Genomic DNA, 18753 nt, shown 5'->3' with positions numbered 1-18753 from the left:
CAACTCCAGTTTTAAATCCGTTGACATCTGCTGCATCTGCCATCTTTTTGGTTAGAAAATTCTTCCATCTTGCAGCGTGGACCTTTAGCTACAGACCTTAGTCAGTATTTTTGTGAAAATTCTTACGCATGGTGGAGAAAGGGACGCTCTAGACACTCAAGTCTACAAGGAGTCACATGAACTCCAGTTTTAAATCCGTTGACATCTGCTGCATCTGCCATCTCTTTGGCTAGAAGATTCTTCTATCTTGCAGCTTAGACCTTTAGCTACAGACCTTAGACAGTATTTTTGAAACATTCTTACGCATGGTGGAGGAAGGGACGCTCTAGAGACTCAAGTCTACAAGGAGTCATATGAACTCCAGTTTTAAATCCGTTGACATCTGCTGCATCTGCCATCTTTTTGGCTAGAAGATTCTTCTATCTTACAGCTTAGACCTTTAGCTACAGACCTTAGACAGTATTTTTTATTATTTATTTGTGTCAGTGTGCTCTTCTAAAGAGTGTAAGACGATTGTATGTAGGTACTATTAAAATGTAATTTTAACTCATTGGTTTTGTCTCATATTTGAGGAATGTACTATGTATCATGAGTAGAGTCTTCGTTTAAAAGGATGCGAACGATTTAAATTTAAATAGGTAGACAAAATTGATAATTCTTAATTATCAAAAATTTAAGCTTTCTCCAGTAACACTGATATTATTATACTGTGACTCATCAAAGTCATCATTGTCAAAAATATTGACAAATCGCGAACTGTCACGGCCAAAAAACTGACACGCGTCCGTCCTCCGTAAGCGCCACCGCGCGACTGATTGAGATTGTCCAAGCCGTCATGGACGATTTTTTCCACATTTTTTAACATAGTAACTAAATAAGACGCAATATAAAAATTTCATCCGTTAAAAGCCCTCAAGTTATTTCTGAACTTTAGTTTAGTAAAAGATTTAGAATCTTAAATCGCTTATTTTAAAAATAAAACCATAAATAGAAAACGAATAGAGGTAACTTTGGGAATTTATTCTATCGAGTCAACTTCATCAAATCGTGTTTCCATCCGTTAATAGCCCTAGAAAATATCCTCAACTATGCCCAATAAAAATCTTAGCCTTTAATTTTACTGTTAGTGTTAGTACCTCAAAAATGAAAAATGAAAACCTCATTTTCGCCATTTTCTCTGCTACCCGGCCTTAATACAATGTATAATAATTAGTCTTCCAACTATCGACTGCCATAGTAAGTATAGCATAATTATTGTGAATGTACATAGTTTTGTATCTTTGAAACTTAAGTACACGAAGTCCTATTTAACAGTTTACTATGATTGTTAAGTTGTTGCAAGAATAAATTTTATTTTTTAAACGAACGTTTTAATTTAATATCTATTTGATATCTCTTAGTTACATTCTCTTTCGTTGTGTCAATTTTATTGAATGACTAATTGGCACGGATTTGTTCCTAAAAGAGTAACTCCTACACAATTTTACGTATTTGACCATGGCCTCTGATATTAACAGTGTCCAGTCATCACTCGTGATAAAATAACTAAGGACTTCAGCTAGATTTCACTTCCCTTTTATCAAAGTAAACATTATTATGATCCACATAATGATGCGCTTGCGATTCGAGTGGGCATCGCTAACCCACGCCTAGGACGCCAATCCTGCTACTACCGCGTCACTTTTAGCAGTGATGAAACCGATCGCGCGATAAGACAACGATAGATATCTCTTATCAGTCGCCGTTTCACGCCCGACCACCTCGCACCGACTGAAAACATGCGAGTTTTCATATTCCTCCTTTTTTTAATCGACTACCGGCTGTGCCAAGACCCTGAACCGTTCCAAGCCATAAAGCTGTGTGATGTGTGCGTTTGTAGCGAGATCAACGATTTCGATGGGACGCATTTGGTGTTCAATATACTGTGCTCCGAGTGGGACAGGATCAAGAATGTGACGGATCTGGACAAGATAGAGTGGCCGCAGAACACGAATGGACTGAAGATATCCGCGACGTTCGAAGGACTGCAGCTCAACACTTTGGGCAAGTAAGTCATGTGTTTGTGTATATTATTTACCTAAGTAAGTACTTAGATGAGTCATGTCCATTCTGCAACAAGAATCATTATTAGACCAGGCAGATATTTACAGCAATAAGTTATTGTTATCCTTAACATTCATTTTACATACACCTCTATTCTTCTGCAGTTACGGATAGGTGCCCCAAATGGTTTAAATTAATGTAGGCGCAGTAACATTAAACATAATTTTGGATGATCTGTTGAGTCTAGGACAATATTATTATTATACGGTTATCTTACCGTGCTTAGATCGCAATATTGACGCAAGTTAAACTGCCATCGGTCCTTCCTGGCAGACAGTAAACAATGTTCGCACAAGATCTGATTGATGTGACAGCTTCGAACACTAGTCTAGGTATGCAGTTCTAGTTTTTCGCAGATAACCCGGGCATTGAACTTTTAGTATGTTTTTAGCTAGTAACGGTAAATAATGTAACTTAGTTACTAGTATAAAAATAACCCAAATAATGAGTCAATAACCAAGTAGGTACTCGTACCTATAGCATGTTTGATTTCATTGATGAATTGGTGATTTCCTAAATCCTGATAGTCTGATTACGGAATTATGTAATAAGTATCATGGGAATGTATAAAAGGGAGTTACCCTTTCATTCACCATTGACAAAAGTAAAGTTGCTGAACAGGTGAATCAGTTTTCAAATAAGTCAAATAAAAGTTATCAATATTTATCGCATGTGTGACACAAATACTTCCATGTATTGTAAGCGTAGGTGCGAGTAATTATCAAAGATAATGGCAGGTACTTATACTATAGTCTTGACCGATGGGTTTTGTAGTTATTGCATTTGACTAATGTAACAGCAACTGTAACCAAAAATGTATGACTAAGATTCTTTACAGGCTACCACCAAATTCTCAGGTAGAATCTCTGCAGTTTCCCAACAACGCCATCGAGATATACTGGCCAGAACCATTCAGCCACGTCCCTAACCTGAAGAAACTATCCCTCGCTAGTAACAAAATCAGGTCCATAACCTTCGACTTGTTGAAAGGCATTGAGCAGTTGGAAGACTTGGACCTTTCAGACAACAAGATATCAGAAATCAATCAGCTATGTTTCAAGAACCTGAACAATCTAAAGAGGGTAAACTTACAAAACAACCAGCTGACAATGATGCCGATAGAAGCGATATTGCAACTGCCGGCCTTAGAGGAGCTGGATCTGGGAAAGAACAATATATTCGACTTGATGCTGCAGAAGACCAGTGGCAATGGCTTGACTGGATTGAAGAGGCTATCGTTGAAAGGCAACAAGATCCGGTCGGTGATGACGCACTCATTTCCTGATAACAACAACTTGTGAGTAAGCCAATACGCCAATACTTCAGTGGCAACGTATAATTTTCGATCGTCAATTGTTAAATAGCATTTTGTTACAGGGAATTCTTGGATCTGTCCAACAATAAAATTGAATTGGTAGAAGACAAATCATTTCTATCATTCACGAATTTGAAGGAGTTGAATTTGGGAAGCAACAACATAACTCTAGTTTTTGATCTGCCGCCGAGTTTAGAAATTTGCATCTTGAAGATAAATTCGATGAGGCATTGGCCAACTTTCCCCAGTGGTATAAAGTACATAGATTTATCCTACAACAGATTAGAAACTTTATACGATGCTGATACAAGCTTCTCCTACTTAGAGGTAAGTTTTCTTGATTTTAGGTTCTTAACAGTGAATTAAGAAGTAGGTATGTTTGGTTACTGTAACTATTGTAACAAATTCATTTCAGATTTTATATCTTGGTGGAAATCAGATCAAGGAGTTCGACATCGCGAATCCCTTGCCACAACTGTTCATTTTGGATTTGTCATTCAATTTACTTCAGGAAATTCCTAAAACTCTGAGTGAACTAAATTTCCCGAATTTGGAAGATCTCAGGTTGGATGGGAATATAATAGATAAGATTTATTTTCCAAACGTTATAGTTTTGAAGAAATTGTTTCTAAATGATCTTCCAAAACTGGAAAATGTTGAAGAAAAGGCATTTACAAATGTCGTCGGGCGAGGGGTGGACGAGAAAGACGATGTATCGAAGTGTTTTTATCTATATTTGTCGAACTGCAGATCACTAAGCTCGATACATGAGAACGCTTTTGAAGGAACTGATGTTTGTATGGTGAGTAAATTAGTAAAAATAATTATTGGAATATCCAAACAGACATTTTAAAGAACAAAAAGAAGTAAGTCACTAACCAACAGGCAACCTTTCTATGTTTGTAAACACTTATCTAGAATACCTTATCTAACCGTGTAGGTCAAAAGCAAACAAACGTCACACCTCAAGGTACAAGATACGCGTAGGGCTTGTATCCCTTTATGACATTGAACGTAATTTCCAGGCAAAACAAACAGTGGTATCAGTAACGATGGTATAAAACCTGATATAGGTACCTTCGTGTTTGCGCACCTAACAAAAATAGAAGTTAGAAGTACTAGTTTTTCGAAGTATAATCTCAAGGCTAATGTGGTAATTAGGCCGTTACCCCGAACAGGATGCAGACCTCAGAAGATGAACTCAGAAATGATCAAGTATCATCTTTATTCAAGCGCAGTTATAAAGCTTGCACTCTTTCGCTATAGCTCAAATATTTAGGAATCAATTTGAGTCTCTTTAGTACTTTTACTTTTAGTTAGGCAATCTTGAAAGGGTCTCCAACCTACAACCCGATCGAGTTAACTGCGCACCTGACAGCCGTGACGTCACTTCGACGTTCTGGTACGGACACGGGGCGAACGCGGGAAGTGCGAGGGAGAGTCGCATTTAGTGAGGTGCGCAGTTAGCAGATCAGGTTGTAGTTACCAAGCTCGGATACTATAAGGTTGTTCGTACGTGTTGTTGCGCGCCTTCTTGGCTGGTAGTCTGCGAGGAGAGCCGGCCTAGTCTGTAATAGAGTATTTTAAATTTTATTGTCTACGCATCATCAAACCGCCTCGATATGGTCTCGGTCAGGAGGGCGCGCAATCCGCAATCCTCATTGTGTGTTGGTTCCCACTGAAAACCAGCTTCTCGACGTGGCGTTTGTTATGACGCGAATATTGCTGAGCGGACACCTTGTAGTTAGGACCAGCTGGTAGTTTAATGTTTTTTATGCTGAATAAAGCATTCCTATTCTTAAAATTTCCAGCTGGACGTCAGCTACAACAACTTGACTCGGCTGCCTCGCGATCTTCTGCAGTGGGGATCAGTAAGCGAGGGTGTGAACCTGCAGCACAACCCTTGGCATTGCGGTTGCGAACTGCAGTGGATGCTGGACCAGCTGCTTCCGCTGTTGTATAAGGCTAACGCGTACCTGCTCGATAATGTGAGGTACGGAAGTGAGAGTTCGTTTATTCGCTCGATGTTTATCTCCAGTTCATCATCATTGTCAGACTACCTATACCAGAACAGTCAATGGTTATACCATTAAAGTTATTATTGTAACAAAAATCCCAATACCGTTAATAACTTTTCTTTTCACTTTCCATCGATAAACGATTTTATCGGATAAACTCTATTATATTTTTTTAAATATATCCTACTAATATTATAAATGCGAAAGTTTGGATGTCTGGATGTATGGATGTTTGTTACTCTTTCACGCAAAAACTACTGAACGGATTTTGTTGAAACTTCACAGTATTATTGTTTATAACCCAGATTAACATATCCCAACTAATATTATAAATGCGAAAGTAACTCTGTCTGTCTGTCTGTCTGTCTGTCTGTCTGTCTGTCTGTCTGTCTGTCTGTCTGTCTGTTACGCTTTCCCGCTTAAACCTCGCAACCGATTTTGATGAAATTTGGCATAGAGATAGTTTGAGTCCCGGGAAAGAACATAGGATAGTTTTTATCCCGGTTTTTGAAACAGGGACGCGCGCGATAAAGTTTTTCTGTGACAGACAAAATTCCACGCGGGCGAAGCCGCGGGCGGAAAGCTAGTAGGCTATAATTTATGACGACATGTGACAAACTAAATTTCACGCGGGTGAAGCCGCGGGCAAAAGCTTTATTTATATTATATTAAGTACTTAGTAATCACTAGGTAGGTCAAATAGTCTAACTTGTTCTACTTAAGAGCGTTTACGCCGTTTGGCGCAAAAACAGTACTTTTTCAACTCGTTACAATCATTAACCAGTAATATTACAAATATGTTATAGGCATAAATAGTTAGGCAATTTCGTCGTCTAAATAGTTAATTGAGAAAATATTGCGATTAGTTTAGTATTTAAGAATTCTATCAAGATAAGTCCATACAGGTTTTGTAAATTTCCACTTTAGCGTCAGTTTACAAGCTGAAATTTTTATAAAAATATTGTGAAAACGATTTAACAAACATTTATATCCTATAGCATAGATCCTTGGGCAAATAGTTATCTGAGAAAATTTTTAGATTTAAGCATTTTACAATAAGAAATCACAAATTAAAAGAACGTGAAATACCCAAAAATCAAAGTGATTTTTTCACCAATATTCTTCCTTTATTCAACACAAAAATAGCTTAATATAATAAAAGAATATCTTATCTAAAATATTTACTTTGAAATTTAAAATAATTCATTGTAATTTTTTTTCTATGAGTATTTGAAAAGTACTATAAATCGCCGCGCACGAATCGTACAAATTCAGTCCGCCTCGAGGCGTTCCAGAGTGAGGTCACGTCGCTCGGTGCTCTGCTGACATGTGTCACGCGTACGTTGATCTTTGACAGGTAGCTGGACTTTTATAGTGTATCCGCAAAATCTTGGTGGTAGATTTTGCGATCACGTGGTAATTAAAATATTTTATTGTTATTTTTCATTACAGTCTATTTTTACAACAAATTCTATTTCAGACGTAATGAAAAATAAAATTAAGTTATTTTTAGCGATGAAACGAAAACGAATGAGGAAAATTTGGAACAGCAAGTTATGTATGTATACTAATATTATAAAGAGGAATAATACTAACAATTTATTTGCCATAAATAGGTGGTTACAGAATAGTTAATAGGAATGCTCTGCCAGCAGGGTCCCACCTAGTTGTAGGGGGAACATACACAACATATTACAGTCGGAAAATCTTTGCGGTAGGTACTTCGGATTGTAGTTAGTTGGACAGTGGTCATTTGACGGCCACTTGAATCGTCTCACCCCTCAGCTTTTGGCTACCGCCGGCGCACTAAGCCGGTTGATGCCTAATCTCGGAGGCCCGGCCGCACTGAGTCGCTGACTATACTTTTGCGTCGCGCGTTGGTCCTATATGGGGCTCGAGTATGGCACAGTGCTGTGTAGTCGTGGAGCATCCTACTGTTGAAAAAAGCGCAACGCATGATATCACTGAGGCACAGGCTGAGGTAATTCGTGGATACCGCATAGTATCCGCAGTCCGTCTATTCCTGGTTGTGGACACTGACTATGTCCCTACTGAGGATAAATGGGAAAAAAAATATTGTCATTAGTGGCGACGTATAACAATCCTACTATCCTTCCTACTAATATAATATTATAAATGCGAAAGTTTGGATGTCTGGATGTTTGTTACTCTTTCACTCAAAAACTACTGAACGGATTTTGTTGAAACTTTACAGTATTATTGTTTATAACCCATATTAACATATAGGCTATAATGTATGACGATATGTGACAAATAAATTTCAATAAATAAATAAGACGTGTCTAAAAAGTGCAATCTATCGTCATTGGTTAAAATCTACAGCGCTGGACAAACTACTGTTTTTGACGTTCGTAAAAATTCATGCGGGGGAAGCCGTGAAACGCCATCTATCAACATGATATCAAACAACAGATTTTACGAACTAAGGAGTAAAACGAGGTCCACGCGTACGAAGTCGCGGGCGGCCGCTAGTTCAAAATAAAATTAATAATATTTGTATTCATCTGGTCTTACTTGACTTTTACTTTACGTATGCCATGCACGATGACATTTGCGTCAATATTTGTGTACGTCCCCACTAGGCATAATTGGGATGTATTTTTCTAATTTGTCATAAGTTGTGAGAAAGCCTGTAGCTACAACTGGGAAAGTATGTGTCGCCACTGGTGACAATCGATTTATTATTTATGCCATTTATCCTCAGTGGCGACAAAGCTAGTGTCGACAACCGAGAATAGACGCCAGTTGCGAGGTGACCATAGGTCCCAAGGGGAAATGTACGTGTACGTCGGCCATTCTCAGATGAGCTAGTTTTTGCGTGTCCGGGCTGTTAAATCGTTAAAAATGACAAATTAGAGACATGCAAGTATTTTTATATGTTACTTAACAACCCTATCCAGTTGTGCATTAAATCATAGGCCTCTATTTTAAGTATTTGTAACTTAATTAATTTCATGAACCTCTGTTCTCTAATTACCGTTTCGCGTCCGCACACCGACTTAATGTTAAAACTTGGCTGTAATTTTTATGTCGTATAGATTTGGTTTACTCCATTCAACATTTTAAAGAGTACAAAAGATTGTCTTACGCATAGCAAAATATCTATTCAATAGAACCATTCTGTAAATAATTAGAATTAAAAAACTGCTTGTCCGAGCGAAAGTCCTAATTCCCGTGACGTTTTCTGTTTTTGGGCACACAAGCCTAAATAATAATATTTGACACATCATTTACGCGCGCGGCGCGAGCCCTTAGTTAGTTCTAAGACCTGTTAGCAAGTAGACGTCTATTGCGTTGGCGTACCGTCGATGAATTGCGTAAGAGTATAATTACCATATCTTTGGTTTTCAATTTTTCTATTTACCATGTCCTTATTTTTATACTCGATTTTTGAAGGTAGATTCACGTTGTTAATTTAAAAAGATTCAGTACTTTGGCCTTCATACGTTGTAGTAAGACAGTATTTCCATACACTGAAGATTTTGGAAATTTTGAAGAAAAACTATCGTTTTATAATTTCCATGTACTAATTACCGTATATTTATAATCACCGTTGTATGAAATTATTACCTACAAATTGCACTCACGATTGAATAAGTATGATGATAAAATATGAAATATACCTAGACTTTCGCATAACAACTGTACGGACTTTTCTTCCAATCTGACAATCAAAACTTTAAAAAACTTTCGTTAGAGTAACCTCGAAATAGATTCGATTTCATGACGAATGTTCAGCTTCAGTTGCTGCATGTTTGTTGGATTTAAGAGTATATTTTAACCCCTAAGGTGACCCCACAAAAAGAAGTTACCTGGAGTGAAATCGGGGCTTTCTGATGGCCAGGAGATGTCACCCCTGCATGAAACATGTCTCGTACCAGATATTTATTTTTACTATTAGTATAATTGATATTAACATCTTAAATCATTAATTAATTCTAATATAATACCATTAAAATCTATCCATAATACCTTTGCCCTAAGAAGATGAGATTGTCCAACAGTAACACTTACCTGGCGTGATCACATTAAGAACAAAAGAGAACAAATCAACAGACAATGGGACTTTTCAAGGCAAGAGTGTAAAGGCACTTTGTACCATCCTAAACTGCATCCTACCTGCTTTGTTATGCATAGAAAAAACTTCGTGATATGCAATGGGTACTGGACAGAAGAAGCTTGGAGAACAAACTATATACAAATGCATCCTAAAACCCATGTAGACATATTATGGCATCGACTTAGCCTCGCAAATGTAGAAATGCTTTAACGTTTTCAAAATAGCCTTGGTTTACAAAGTCCACTGAAGTGATACCAAACGTCAAAGAGGGTGTGGAAAATCCTGTAAAGCTTACAACCAAAGACTAGACCCTCATGAAATCTATTTTCTGCATCCCTTCTAAATTCTAAGACTTCTGCATTTAAGCTCAGGAGAAAGAGAATAGCATCAATCTGAAAACTTATTGTAAAAGAATCGAGGTGACAAATCATGGGATATGCTGAGCTGGAACTGTCATTATTACAAATTCAATTTAATCTGATAATGGGTGATGGCTGATCGCAGATAGATTAAAAAGAGGAAAAATCACTTAAATCATTAAAAAAAATTTCGACATATGCATATCCGAAAAATTAAATTTGTGAGATCTCCTGATCCATTTATCTGTACGTTAAATCGTTTGTACCACATTGAAATCAAATAAATGATGATTAAGATTCTGATCAAATGTGACACGTAGCCCCTTCTGGGCGAAACTAAGTGTTCCTGTTATAGCCTCGATTATTGCAGTATACTGAAAATATCTTGATACAATAAATAATAGAAATGAGTGTTTTCCTTTTTTCAAAGGGTTATTAAGTGTACCTACAGCATTTTTTATGACGCTATATATTTATATACAAATTTATCAATGCAAGATATTGTTTTCTTGCTATTTTACATATTTTTTCTAATTACCGTTAGAATAAGTATTAGCCTTATCTAATTACCGTGACCATAAAATTTTTGGGTCTCATTTACGCGAAAACCGCTTGGAATAATTTGACGCCTTAACGATTGTTAAATTCGTACTTTTCATGTGTTTCATATTTAAATGCGTTTAAGTCAATTAAGCCAAATTTCAAAAATGATATGGTAATTAGGCTGAGAACGCCTAATCGTGAGAATGACCGACGTGCACCACGAGAGGTGGAAACCAAAAGGTAGAGGCTTGAGGATCTAGGCCCTAGAGTGCTGAAGGGTACGCCTGGCCGTCAGCCAAATTTTACGTCGCACCATAGAGGCAGTTCTGCCTGTATTAGAGGAGTGGGTGCGACGGCATGATCGCCTCACACATAGCCACTGTATTTTTATGTGTGCAATAAAGATTTTAAATAAATAAATAAATAGGGCGACCCAGGTTCTACCGGGCCATGGGTGCTTCGGGCCATTCCTCCATCGTATAGGCCGAGAGCCTGTAGATGGTTGTCAGTTAACACTGCAGTCTTGGCACGTGAGTCACCGCAGCAGACTGACACGCTCCAACAGTACCCAGCCTAAGCGAACGAGCGGCGGTTGGAAATGACCTCTCCCTACCAATCGGGAAGAGGCGTGAGATAGATAGATTAATTGTTTATTTGTTGTAACACACACTTTTTTAATGCTTTTAACACACACATTATGTATAGTTGCTATTGAAATTCAATTCAATATCGAAATAAAGTTAGTTAGTCAAGAAACACACTAGGTGACACCACTAGTATTTTGTTACACAGGTTAGTAATAATTTCAACAGTTGCAACATAACAAAAGTGACAAAACAACAGAAGATAAAGATGACTAGCGTTTCAAATAGTTCCCTGCGTCAGAGTGCTGTGTGCCGCAGCGATGCAAAAAGCAAAGACCTCAGTATAAACACTACCCTCAAAAGGGCAGAACACTCGTTTTCAGCTTTTGCTAGAGAACGCATGAAGCGTACAGGTACGGAATGAACCCGCTCGCTTTCGGAAACAATATCTACATTAGTATAAAATATATTCTTATGAGACAAATTAATAATCTTATGGTATAGTGTGCTTACTTTCTGTGAAAGTGTTCTTTCACAGAAAGAAGCAGTAGAAAGCGGGAGCGAGAGGCCTCAGCCGACACTCCGGTTATCCGCCGCCGACACCCTGGGCGCAAGAGGACAGCTTATGGTCTCCAACTGTCCCTTCCTAACAGGCCTCGGTCGCTAGACATGGAGATGTCTGGTGGCGGCTAAGGACGAATGCTACAGGCAACAGCCAATGGCGATGTCCCGCGTTCCCTCATATCACTCATATGGATCATGGCAGAAACAGTCAGGTTTTTAGTGGGTGTAGGGGCTACCCACCTTCTGGTAGGAAGAACCCCACATAACCCACTAGCTGCCCCCGCAGCTGGTGGGTATGAAATGTTATGCATTTTCCGGATAAAAAAAGAATAGTTAACAGGAAAAGTTTGTTTTGAATAGAACCGATTTGAAAAAATCTCTCACCATTAAAATTCAATTTTTTTTCTGCTGAACATAGGCTGTATAAAATATTCTCAAAATAGTAAAAAACCTCTGATAATTTACTATTTGATAAAGAATTTACGTATTTATTATTTATTAGGACTAATGTATACCATGATTTATAATTATGGAGTCGGTGTTGGAAGATTTGAAGATTTTATAGTTTCCTTGAGCTGTCACTTGACAGCCTGGCACACTTTTACGATGGTGGATCAAAGTATTTTGGTTTGACTATAGAGCGTGAGAACACGCACACAGTCACAATTATTTTAGTGTGAATAAAAATAGCATCGAAATTACCTAAACTTGACATGCCACGCTAGACGTAAACGCTCTTAATAGCAAATTGGTTTAACGATTACGTACTAATTGGAATGTCGCCTGCTAACGGTTTGTTTAGGTTTTTAGTCAGTCTATCTGGTATTTTTGGCGTAATCTGTTGTTTTTATTTAATTATAAAAATGGTATTTCAATAAGACCTTTAAAATCTACAGATGTGGCTCTCCGCGTGCAGTGGAACAGTTACGACTGGTGCATTGGTACAACTGGACCGACCAGACCTTGTGTGGGGACTACCTCAGAGCTGGACCACATGTGAGTACCTAGATTCGAATAAACTTAAAAAGCCGTTTTATAGGGTGCCTTTGATACCTATTTTGCTTGATTTAGTTTTACGTTTGATGATTTTGGCCTGAACATTAAAGTAATTAATCAAATTCGTTTAAAAGTTGGGTAAGAGTAAACAAATACCTTAAAGGAAAAAAATGTGACTTGTTATCTTTCTGCTATTATCTCGGGGAATTCCCAAGGGCATTGTGCTAAGCCCACCTATAACATAATTTAATCATAAACTGATTTCCTCTTTACAGATGGCATCATCAACAACAAATCCGTTCCTTGACATGAGCACAATGACAATAATACTTAGTGCTGCTATACTAATCCTTTCACTGATCGCAATGGGGCTGATCATCTACCTTGTAGTGACGAGAAGGAAATACACGATCCGAAGGAAGGCTATGAAGCGGAGGAAACAAAATGCGGCTGACATGAACTCGAATGGCCACACTGAACAAATCAAGGCGCTAAATAAGGCTTAAAGTGATCCCAAGTAGTTACACTGAGTCTATACTCACTGTCGTCAGGGCGCATAACTTTATTTTTGCCTGCAACTACACTTCTATATTCTATGGTATGGTAAACCAGTAGGCCCTGGTTGCGCGCCGCGATAAGCGGTTATCACGCAATTTTATCGATTCTGTCCATAATTTTGGCGTCGATAAAGTATATCACGACGCGCATCCTAGCCCGGTTGGTGTAACAAACGTTTTTTCCCAAAATAATGAAACATCGCAGTCCGTCCGACAGTATTACTATCTTAGGTTAGTATTCAATCAAAGGATTGTAAATTATGGATTGAAACTCTTAATTGCAAGGTAATCACCAGTCACTAATTCAAACTCAAAATATTGAAACTATGCATGAGTTCAGCTTCGTAGCGAGTTTCTTATAATTTAAAAATATTATTTAGCATGTTAAAATATTTATCGAGGCATATAATGCCATCGTGTTGTAAATAATAAAATGTTGTAAGAAGGGTGTAATTTGTAATAAATTTAGTTAGTAAAATGTGTGATATCATTTTGTAAAATGGTTTTATAATATTGTGATAATAATATTCATCAGATTGTTATTATTTGTTCTACGTGTATAACTTTTATATTCAATCTGCTTTATAATCTTTCCAATGTTTCTATAATTTATTTTGCTTCTTTTATGTTGAAAAGCCCGCCGTGTAGAATTACTTTTAATTTTAGAATAGTAAAAATTCAGTTACGTAAAGTTTTTTTTAAATTAAACAATTTAAGATTGTGATTCCGTATTTTTATTTGTTTCCAAAAGGATTTAAGATTTTCCGAAGATTTTCTGGGCCATCCCACTTTCCTGTTACCATTTTTTTCCAATAGATATAAGGCAGTATTTTGGTTTTCACGTGGTAAAATAATCGTCGTTCTTTGCTCTGTAAATAAAGTTGTTGTGATTGTAGCGCCATCTACTAAACAAGTAGGGAAACATATCTAGGGTTTTAACTCGAATATTGTTAAACTTAAAGCTGTTGAAGAATAAGAATGCTGATAAAACTGGTGGACGCTTAATTAATACAAAAGTAGAATAGTATCAAGACATGAAAAAAAATTGAATAGCTTCTTTACTTGAATTTTCTAATCAAAAAAAGGGACATTTGAATTTGATATTACTTGCCTGGTCAAAGGGGAAGGTCTCCCAAGGTTTCTTGTCGTAAACGAACTCCGCCAGTATACCCTTGGAGTATGACGTCAGCAGCGGGCACGCCCCATAGCCGTTGTACCGCGCTATAGGCTCCATCCCTTGCATCACTGCTGTCAGGTTCTGCTCTACCACTGCTGTTTGTTGAGCTTGGGGATACAAAAGGATCTATTTATTTATTTAAACACATGACTATCTATTTGCAAAAAAGGAGTTACAAAAATACGGAAAATAGTTAAACTAAGATTAGAGCGAAGCTTTGGCTTCTGGGACGACAAGAACTATTGACACTATTGTTGTAAGCAATGAACGGTGATTCAATTCTTCACCTTACACCCATGTGACGATAGCTAAACCATACCACATATTTTGACTAAGGTGTAGAGTTTTTTTAAGTTAGGCCTCAGCTTCGAACTTAGCGGGCAGCGGGGCGGGAGCGGCGGCGGCGCGGGAGCGGGGCGGGCAACGCAGACCCGTTCTCGAAACAAGCGGGCAGCTCGCGCGGCGCTTTAGCGGCGAAGTGTTGTGTTCGGGGTTGTGTTGTCGAGATATTTGTTTTTATTCGCAAACGAAATGTCTGAACAACGGCGACAATTTTATTTCGATTCAAAGGATGATGGGCACTTTTCTATGGAATCTGGGCGTAAAACCAACAGAAATGTAACTACTATTATTTGTTAGGACTTAATATCAGAAATATATTTTCATATAAATAACTACCAAAAACTCCCGGGTTTGCTTGGAAATTGACATAATGTGTAATAGTGATAGGTGCTTTATTGCGCAAACAAAAAATATTATTAATTAATATAACGCCTCGCATGCGGACGACGCCGCAGGCAAAAGCTGGTACCTTACTTATCTACTTACATTTTAAATACATTAAGTTAGGTATTTATCCATTTAAACCATGTTCTACATTATAAGCGTAGGACCATACCTAGGTACCATTTAGAGAAATGACATGAACACAGTCATGTTTCAATGGGATTTCTACCAGTTAAGTTGTAGTGTTGTCGCATAATCGATCACGGATCGATTATTAATCGATATTGCCAAATAAAGATTTATCGATTAACTATTCGATTAATCGATTTTATTGATTACCATCATTACTATCATTTGATTGTTAATTCAATTCCTTATTTTCAGCAATATAATCGATTATTGCAATCGAATAAATAATCGATTATGATTTATTCGGTATACATACTTACAAAATCGATAGAATCGATAGTAAGATATGATACAATAGTCTCAGTATGATAGATAAAAGCAATATAATTGACCTAATACTATTTTTATTACCCTAATGTGATGTGAAATACTATGGAAACTTTGCATATTCAACGACCTCTATCTCCGTATCCCCGCGTATTTCAGGATTGTTGTCATACTATGAAATGAAGTACTAGTATTAAGCTTTAATTTAGTATACTTTTTGTTTCTGTTGGTTTAACGCCCAATATGCCCATCATCCTTTATTCCTTACGCTGACTTCCTTACATGAAAAATACAAAGAATATTTTGTAAATAATCGCATTAGTTACTAATTAATATGTGTAACATAATAAACAATCCCAACTAATATTATAAATGCGAAAGTAACTCTGTCTGTCTGTCTGTCTGTCTGTCTGTCTGTCTGTCTGTCTGTCTGTTACGCTTTCCCGCTTAAAACTCGCAACCGATTTTGATGAAATTTGGCATAGAGATAGTTTGAGTCCCGGGAAAGAACATAGGATAGTTTTTATCCCGGTTTTTGAAACAGGGACGCGCGCGATAAAGTTTTTCTGTGACAGACAAAATTCCACGCGGGCGAAGCCGCGGGCGGAAAGCTAGTTGACATAATAAATCATTTTATATTTACCTTCAGTATTAAGTTCGTTTTTTATTTCTTCCCATAATTGGTTAATCACTCTTCTATGTTTATGGTTTACATCTTTGCTGTTCCATATAGGTCTCCTCTCAAAGATTTCTGAAATTATTCGCTCTTGCTCGTCCGAGGACATTTTGACACACGTAACAAAACAATTGGACAGCACTACCCTAGAATGCAGACGCGCGTCGCGCAGCGCGAGCGGTCGCCGCTAGACTGGAGTGCGTGCGCCGCCCGCTCGTTGCCCGCTCCCGCGCCGCTGTTTTCGAGAACCGGTCTATTTGATTTTACGCATAAGATCCTGCCGCTCCCGCCCCGCCGCCGCTCCCGCGCCGCTGCCCGCTAAGTTCGAAGCTGAGGCCTTAGTGTGAGTAGAGTTACAAGCTTGGCTCTACAGTTATGAGATCTGATAACTTTTTCACAGTGCAAACCATTTATTTCAGTAACCAACGTACGTTTTATGAGCTTAAAATGAACGGAAATAAACAAAAAAGCAGCGTAAGCGCATTTTTTTTTTGTGTACAATCTTATTGATAATAGGAGTCATTTTAATATTGGTTACCGCAAGTAGTCAAAAGAGTCTAAGGCCCGGTTTCCACCAAAGCGGAGCGGAGAAATGTTTTGAATAACCATTCAGATTTAATAAAATTGACAGAATAAATCTGAATGGCATGGAAACCGGCCTAATGACTGAACATAGCTGATAAAGCAACGCGAGAAAAATTAATAACGCAGCTAAACAAACAAACAAATAGCGCAACGAAAAATATCAATCCCTTACCGACAGCAGCAGCAGTTTTGCTATTCGGCGTGCACAAACAATCACCAACTCCAAACACGTTGCCATACCGCTGGTGCTGCAACGAGTGCTGGTCGACCAACAAGTAGCCGGCGCCGGTGACCAGTTCAGTGCATCTCCGAAGGTCGACTGGTGGACTCATGGGCGGGGTCACGTGGAGAAGGTTGTAGGGGAGGGTTATGGTCTGCGGAGATAACATTTTGATACCTGAGTTGCACTCACGGGTAGTTTAAACAGCGTAGGTATTGCTAGGCAGGGCGGGGCAAGGAACTCCCCACTCCCTGTTAATTTTACGCCCTTTCAAACCTATTTTTTGTTTCGTTCTTAAGTGTGTAGAGATTGCTTAAGTCTAAGCGCAGACCACCGATTTTTAGTTGGCCGTTAGATGGTGCTGGTCGACCAACAAGTAGCCGGCGGCGGTGACCAGTTCAGTGCATCTCCGAAGGTCGACCGGTGGACTCATAGTGGAGAAGGTTGTATGGTCTGCGGAGATAACGTTTTGATAGCTAAGATGCACTCCTATTTTGCTATTGATAGTTCATCATTATCATCATTTCAGCCATAGGACGTCCACTGCTGAGCATAGGCTTCCCCCAATGATTTCCACAATGGCCGCTTGGTGGCGCCTTCCCGCTACCTTTATGAGGTCATCGGTCCACCTTGTGGGTGGATGTCCCGACGTCCCCGACGTATTGATAGTTACGGGTAGTTGAAACAGCGTAGGCGTGGCTAGATGGGGCGGGGGAAAGAAACTCCCCACCCGGGCACCCCCTGTAAATTTTACGCCCTTTCAACCCTATTTTTTGTTGCGTTCTTAAGTGTGTTACGGCCGAATACTGAAACGCCATTTAAATATTTGACGGCTTCTCAAATAGTTAAGCAGCTCCTAAACTTACATTTCGCATACTCAAAACAATATCTGAGCAGTTCTCAATTTGTAAGCACCTCTCAAATTAAGTTGCACTTAAACGCCACTCAAATGAATTTTCGCATACTGAAACGCCATTCAACGCTAAGCATTACTCAAACAACTGTCAAATCGGCTTAAGCAGCTGTTAAATTTGAGAGTGCTTGCCCGGTTTCTTAAATCCTATTCTTATACCTAAATCGACCTAAATAGTGGTAAATAATGTGTGTCATCGTTATCATTTCTTTCGAGCCTCGAGGAAATACCTAGATCTATCGCAGGAACGCAATAAGGCTGAACGCTATTGAAAAATATTATTATAATGACATGCAATTCCGAGCGAGGTTCCGCGTCTCTAAAGAAACGGTGTTGTTTCTGGATTCATAATTTGGAAGCTCTTTGAAACCCCTCACCAAACGCCATACAACCAGTGGACCAAATACTTATTATAACCCTACTGTTCTACGCAACGGGAAGTTATGAACGTGTACTAGGTGATATCTTCCACATCTAACAGCCAACTGTGCATCGTATAGTGCACGAAGTAACAACCAAAATAGCTGCTATGAAATCGCAATACATAAACATGCCTATTTATGAGGAATAAGGGGACATTGCATAGCAGCATTTCCAAGAGTGTTGATTTGTCAATTTGATGCTCTGTCAACAATGATAAATGTCAATTGTGGTTACGTTTCGGTCCACGATCGCCACTTAATAGATTTCAACAATAAAAAGTATCACCTTTAAAATTATTTTTTTAATTAAATAAAAATGCAAGCATTACTTTTTTATATGACAAAACGAGATTTATATATAATAGAAACTAAAAATAAACTGTTCTATGTTAAGTTGATTGAGTATATTTCCATAAAAGACAATACATAAACAAACGATGCTGCGTGTAATGGATAAA

General features: G+C 38.3%; 2 protein-coding genes across 2 annotated transcripts in view; one reads left to right on the top strand and one right to left on the bottom strand.

Moving 5' to 3' along the window:
- The first annotated feature begins 1723 nt into the window (after nucleotides 1-1723).
- Nucleotides 1724-13844, top strand: LOC135074703 (SLIT and NTRK-like protein 6). Its single transcript, XM_063969071.1, has 7 exons — nucleotides 1724-2047; nucleotides 2942-3400; nucleotides 3481-3745; nucleotides 3834-4220; nucleotides 5230-5411; nucleotides 12464-12563; nucleotides 12839-13844. Exons 1-7 carry the CDS (start codon nucleotides 1779-1781, stop codon nucleotides 13067-13069), a joined length of 1893 nt encoding a protein of 630 aa, XP_063825141.1. The 5' UTR covers nucleotides 1724-1778; the 3' UTR covers nucleotides 13070-13844.
- The window catches only part of LOC135074860 (uncharacterized), a 22692-nt gene continuing 17777 nt past the window's right edge, over nucleotides 13839-18753 (bottom strand). Inside the window, exons 14-16 of the mRNA XM_063969241.1 lie at nucleotides 16913-17114; nucleotides 14232-14404; nucleotides 13839-13989 (exon numbers count right to left, since the gene is read on the bottom strand). Of these exons, the coding sequence (XP_063825311.1) occupies nucleotides 13855-13989; nucleotides 14232-14404; nucleotides 16913-17114 (510 nt within the window). The 3' untranslated portion in view covers nucleotides 13839-13854. The remainder of the gene's footprint in view (nucleotides 13990-14231; nucleotides 14405-16912; nucleotides 17115-18753) is intronic.

Source organism: Ostrinia nubilalis, chromosome 9 (assembly GCF_963855985.1).
Source record: "Ostrinia nubilalis chromosome 9, ilOstNubi1.1, whole genome shotgun sequence".
Taxonomy (NCBI): Eukaryota; Metazoa; Arthropoda; class Insecta; order Lepidoptera; family Crambidae; genus Ostrinia; species Ostrinia nubilalis.
This window is presented reverse-complemented; position numbering and strand designations above follow the sequence as displayed.

Bases quoted from the DNA above. Each gene is read 5' to 3' on its own strand.
- LOC135074703 (XM_063969071.1), top strand. From the start codon at position 1,779: ATGCGAGTTTTCATATTCCTCCTTTTTTTAATCGACTACCGGCTGTGC. The intron at 3,746-3,833 runs GTAAGTTTTCTT...AATTCATTTCAG, and splicing joins CAAGCTTCTCCTACTTAGAG to ATTTTATATCTTGGTGGAAA. The intron at 12,564-12,838 runs GTGAGTACCTAG...TCCTCTTTACAG, and splicing joins ACCTCAGAGCTGGACCACAT to ATGGCATCATCAACAACAAA.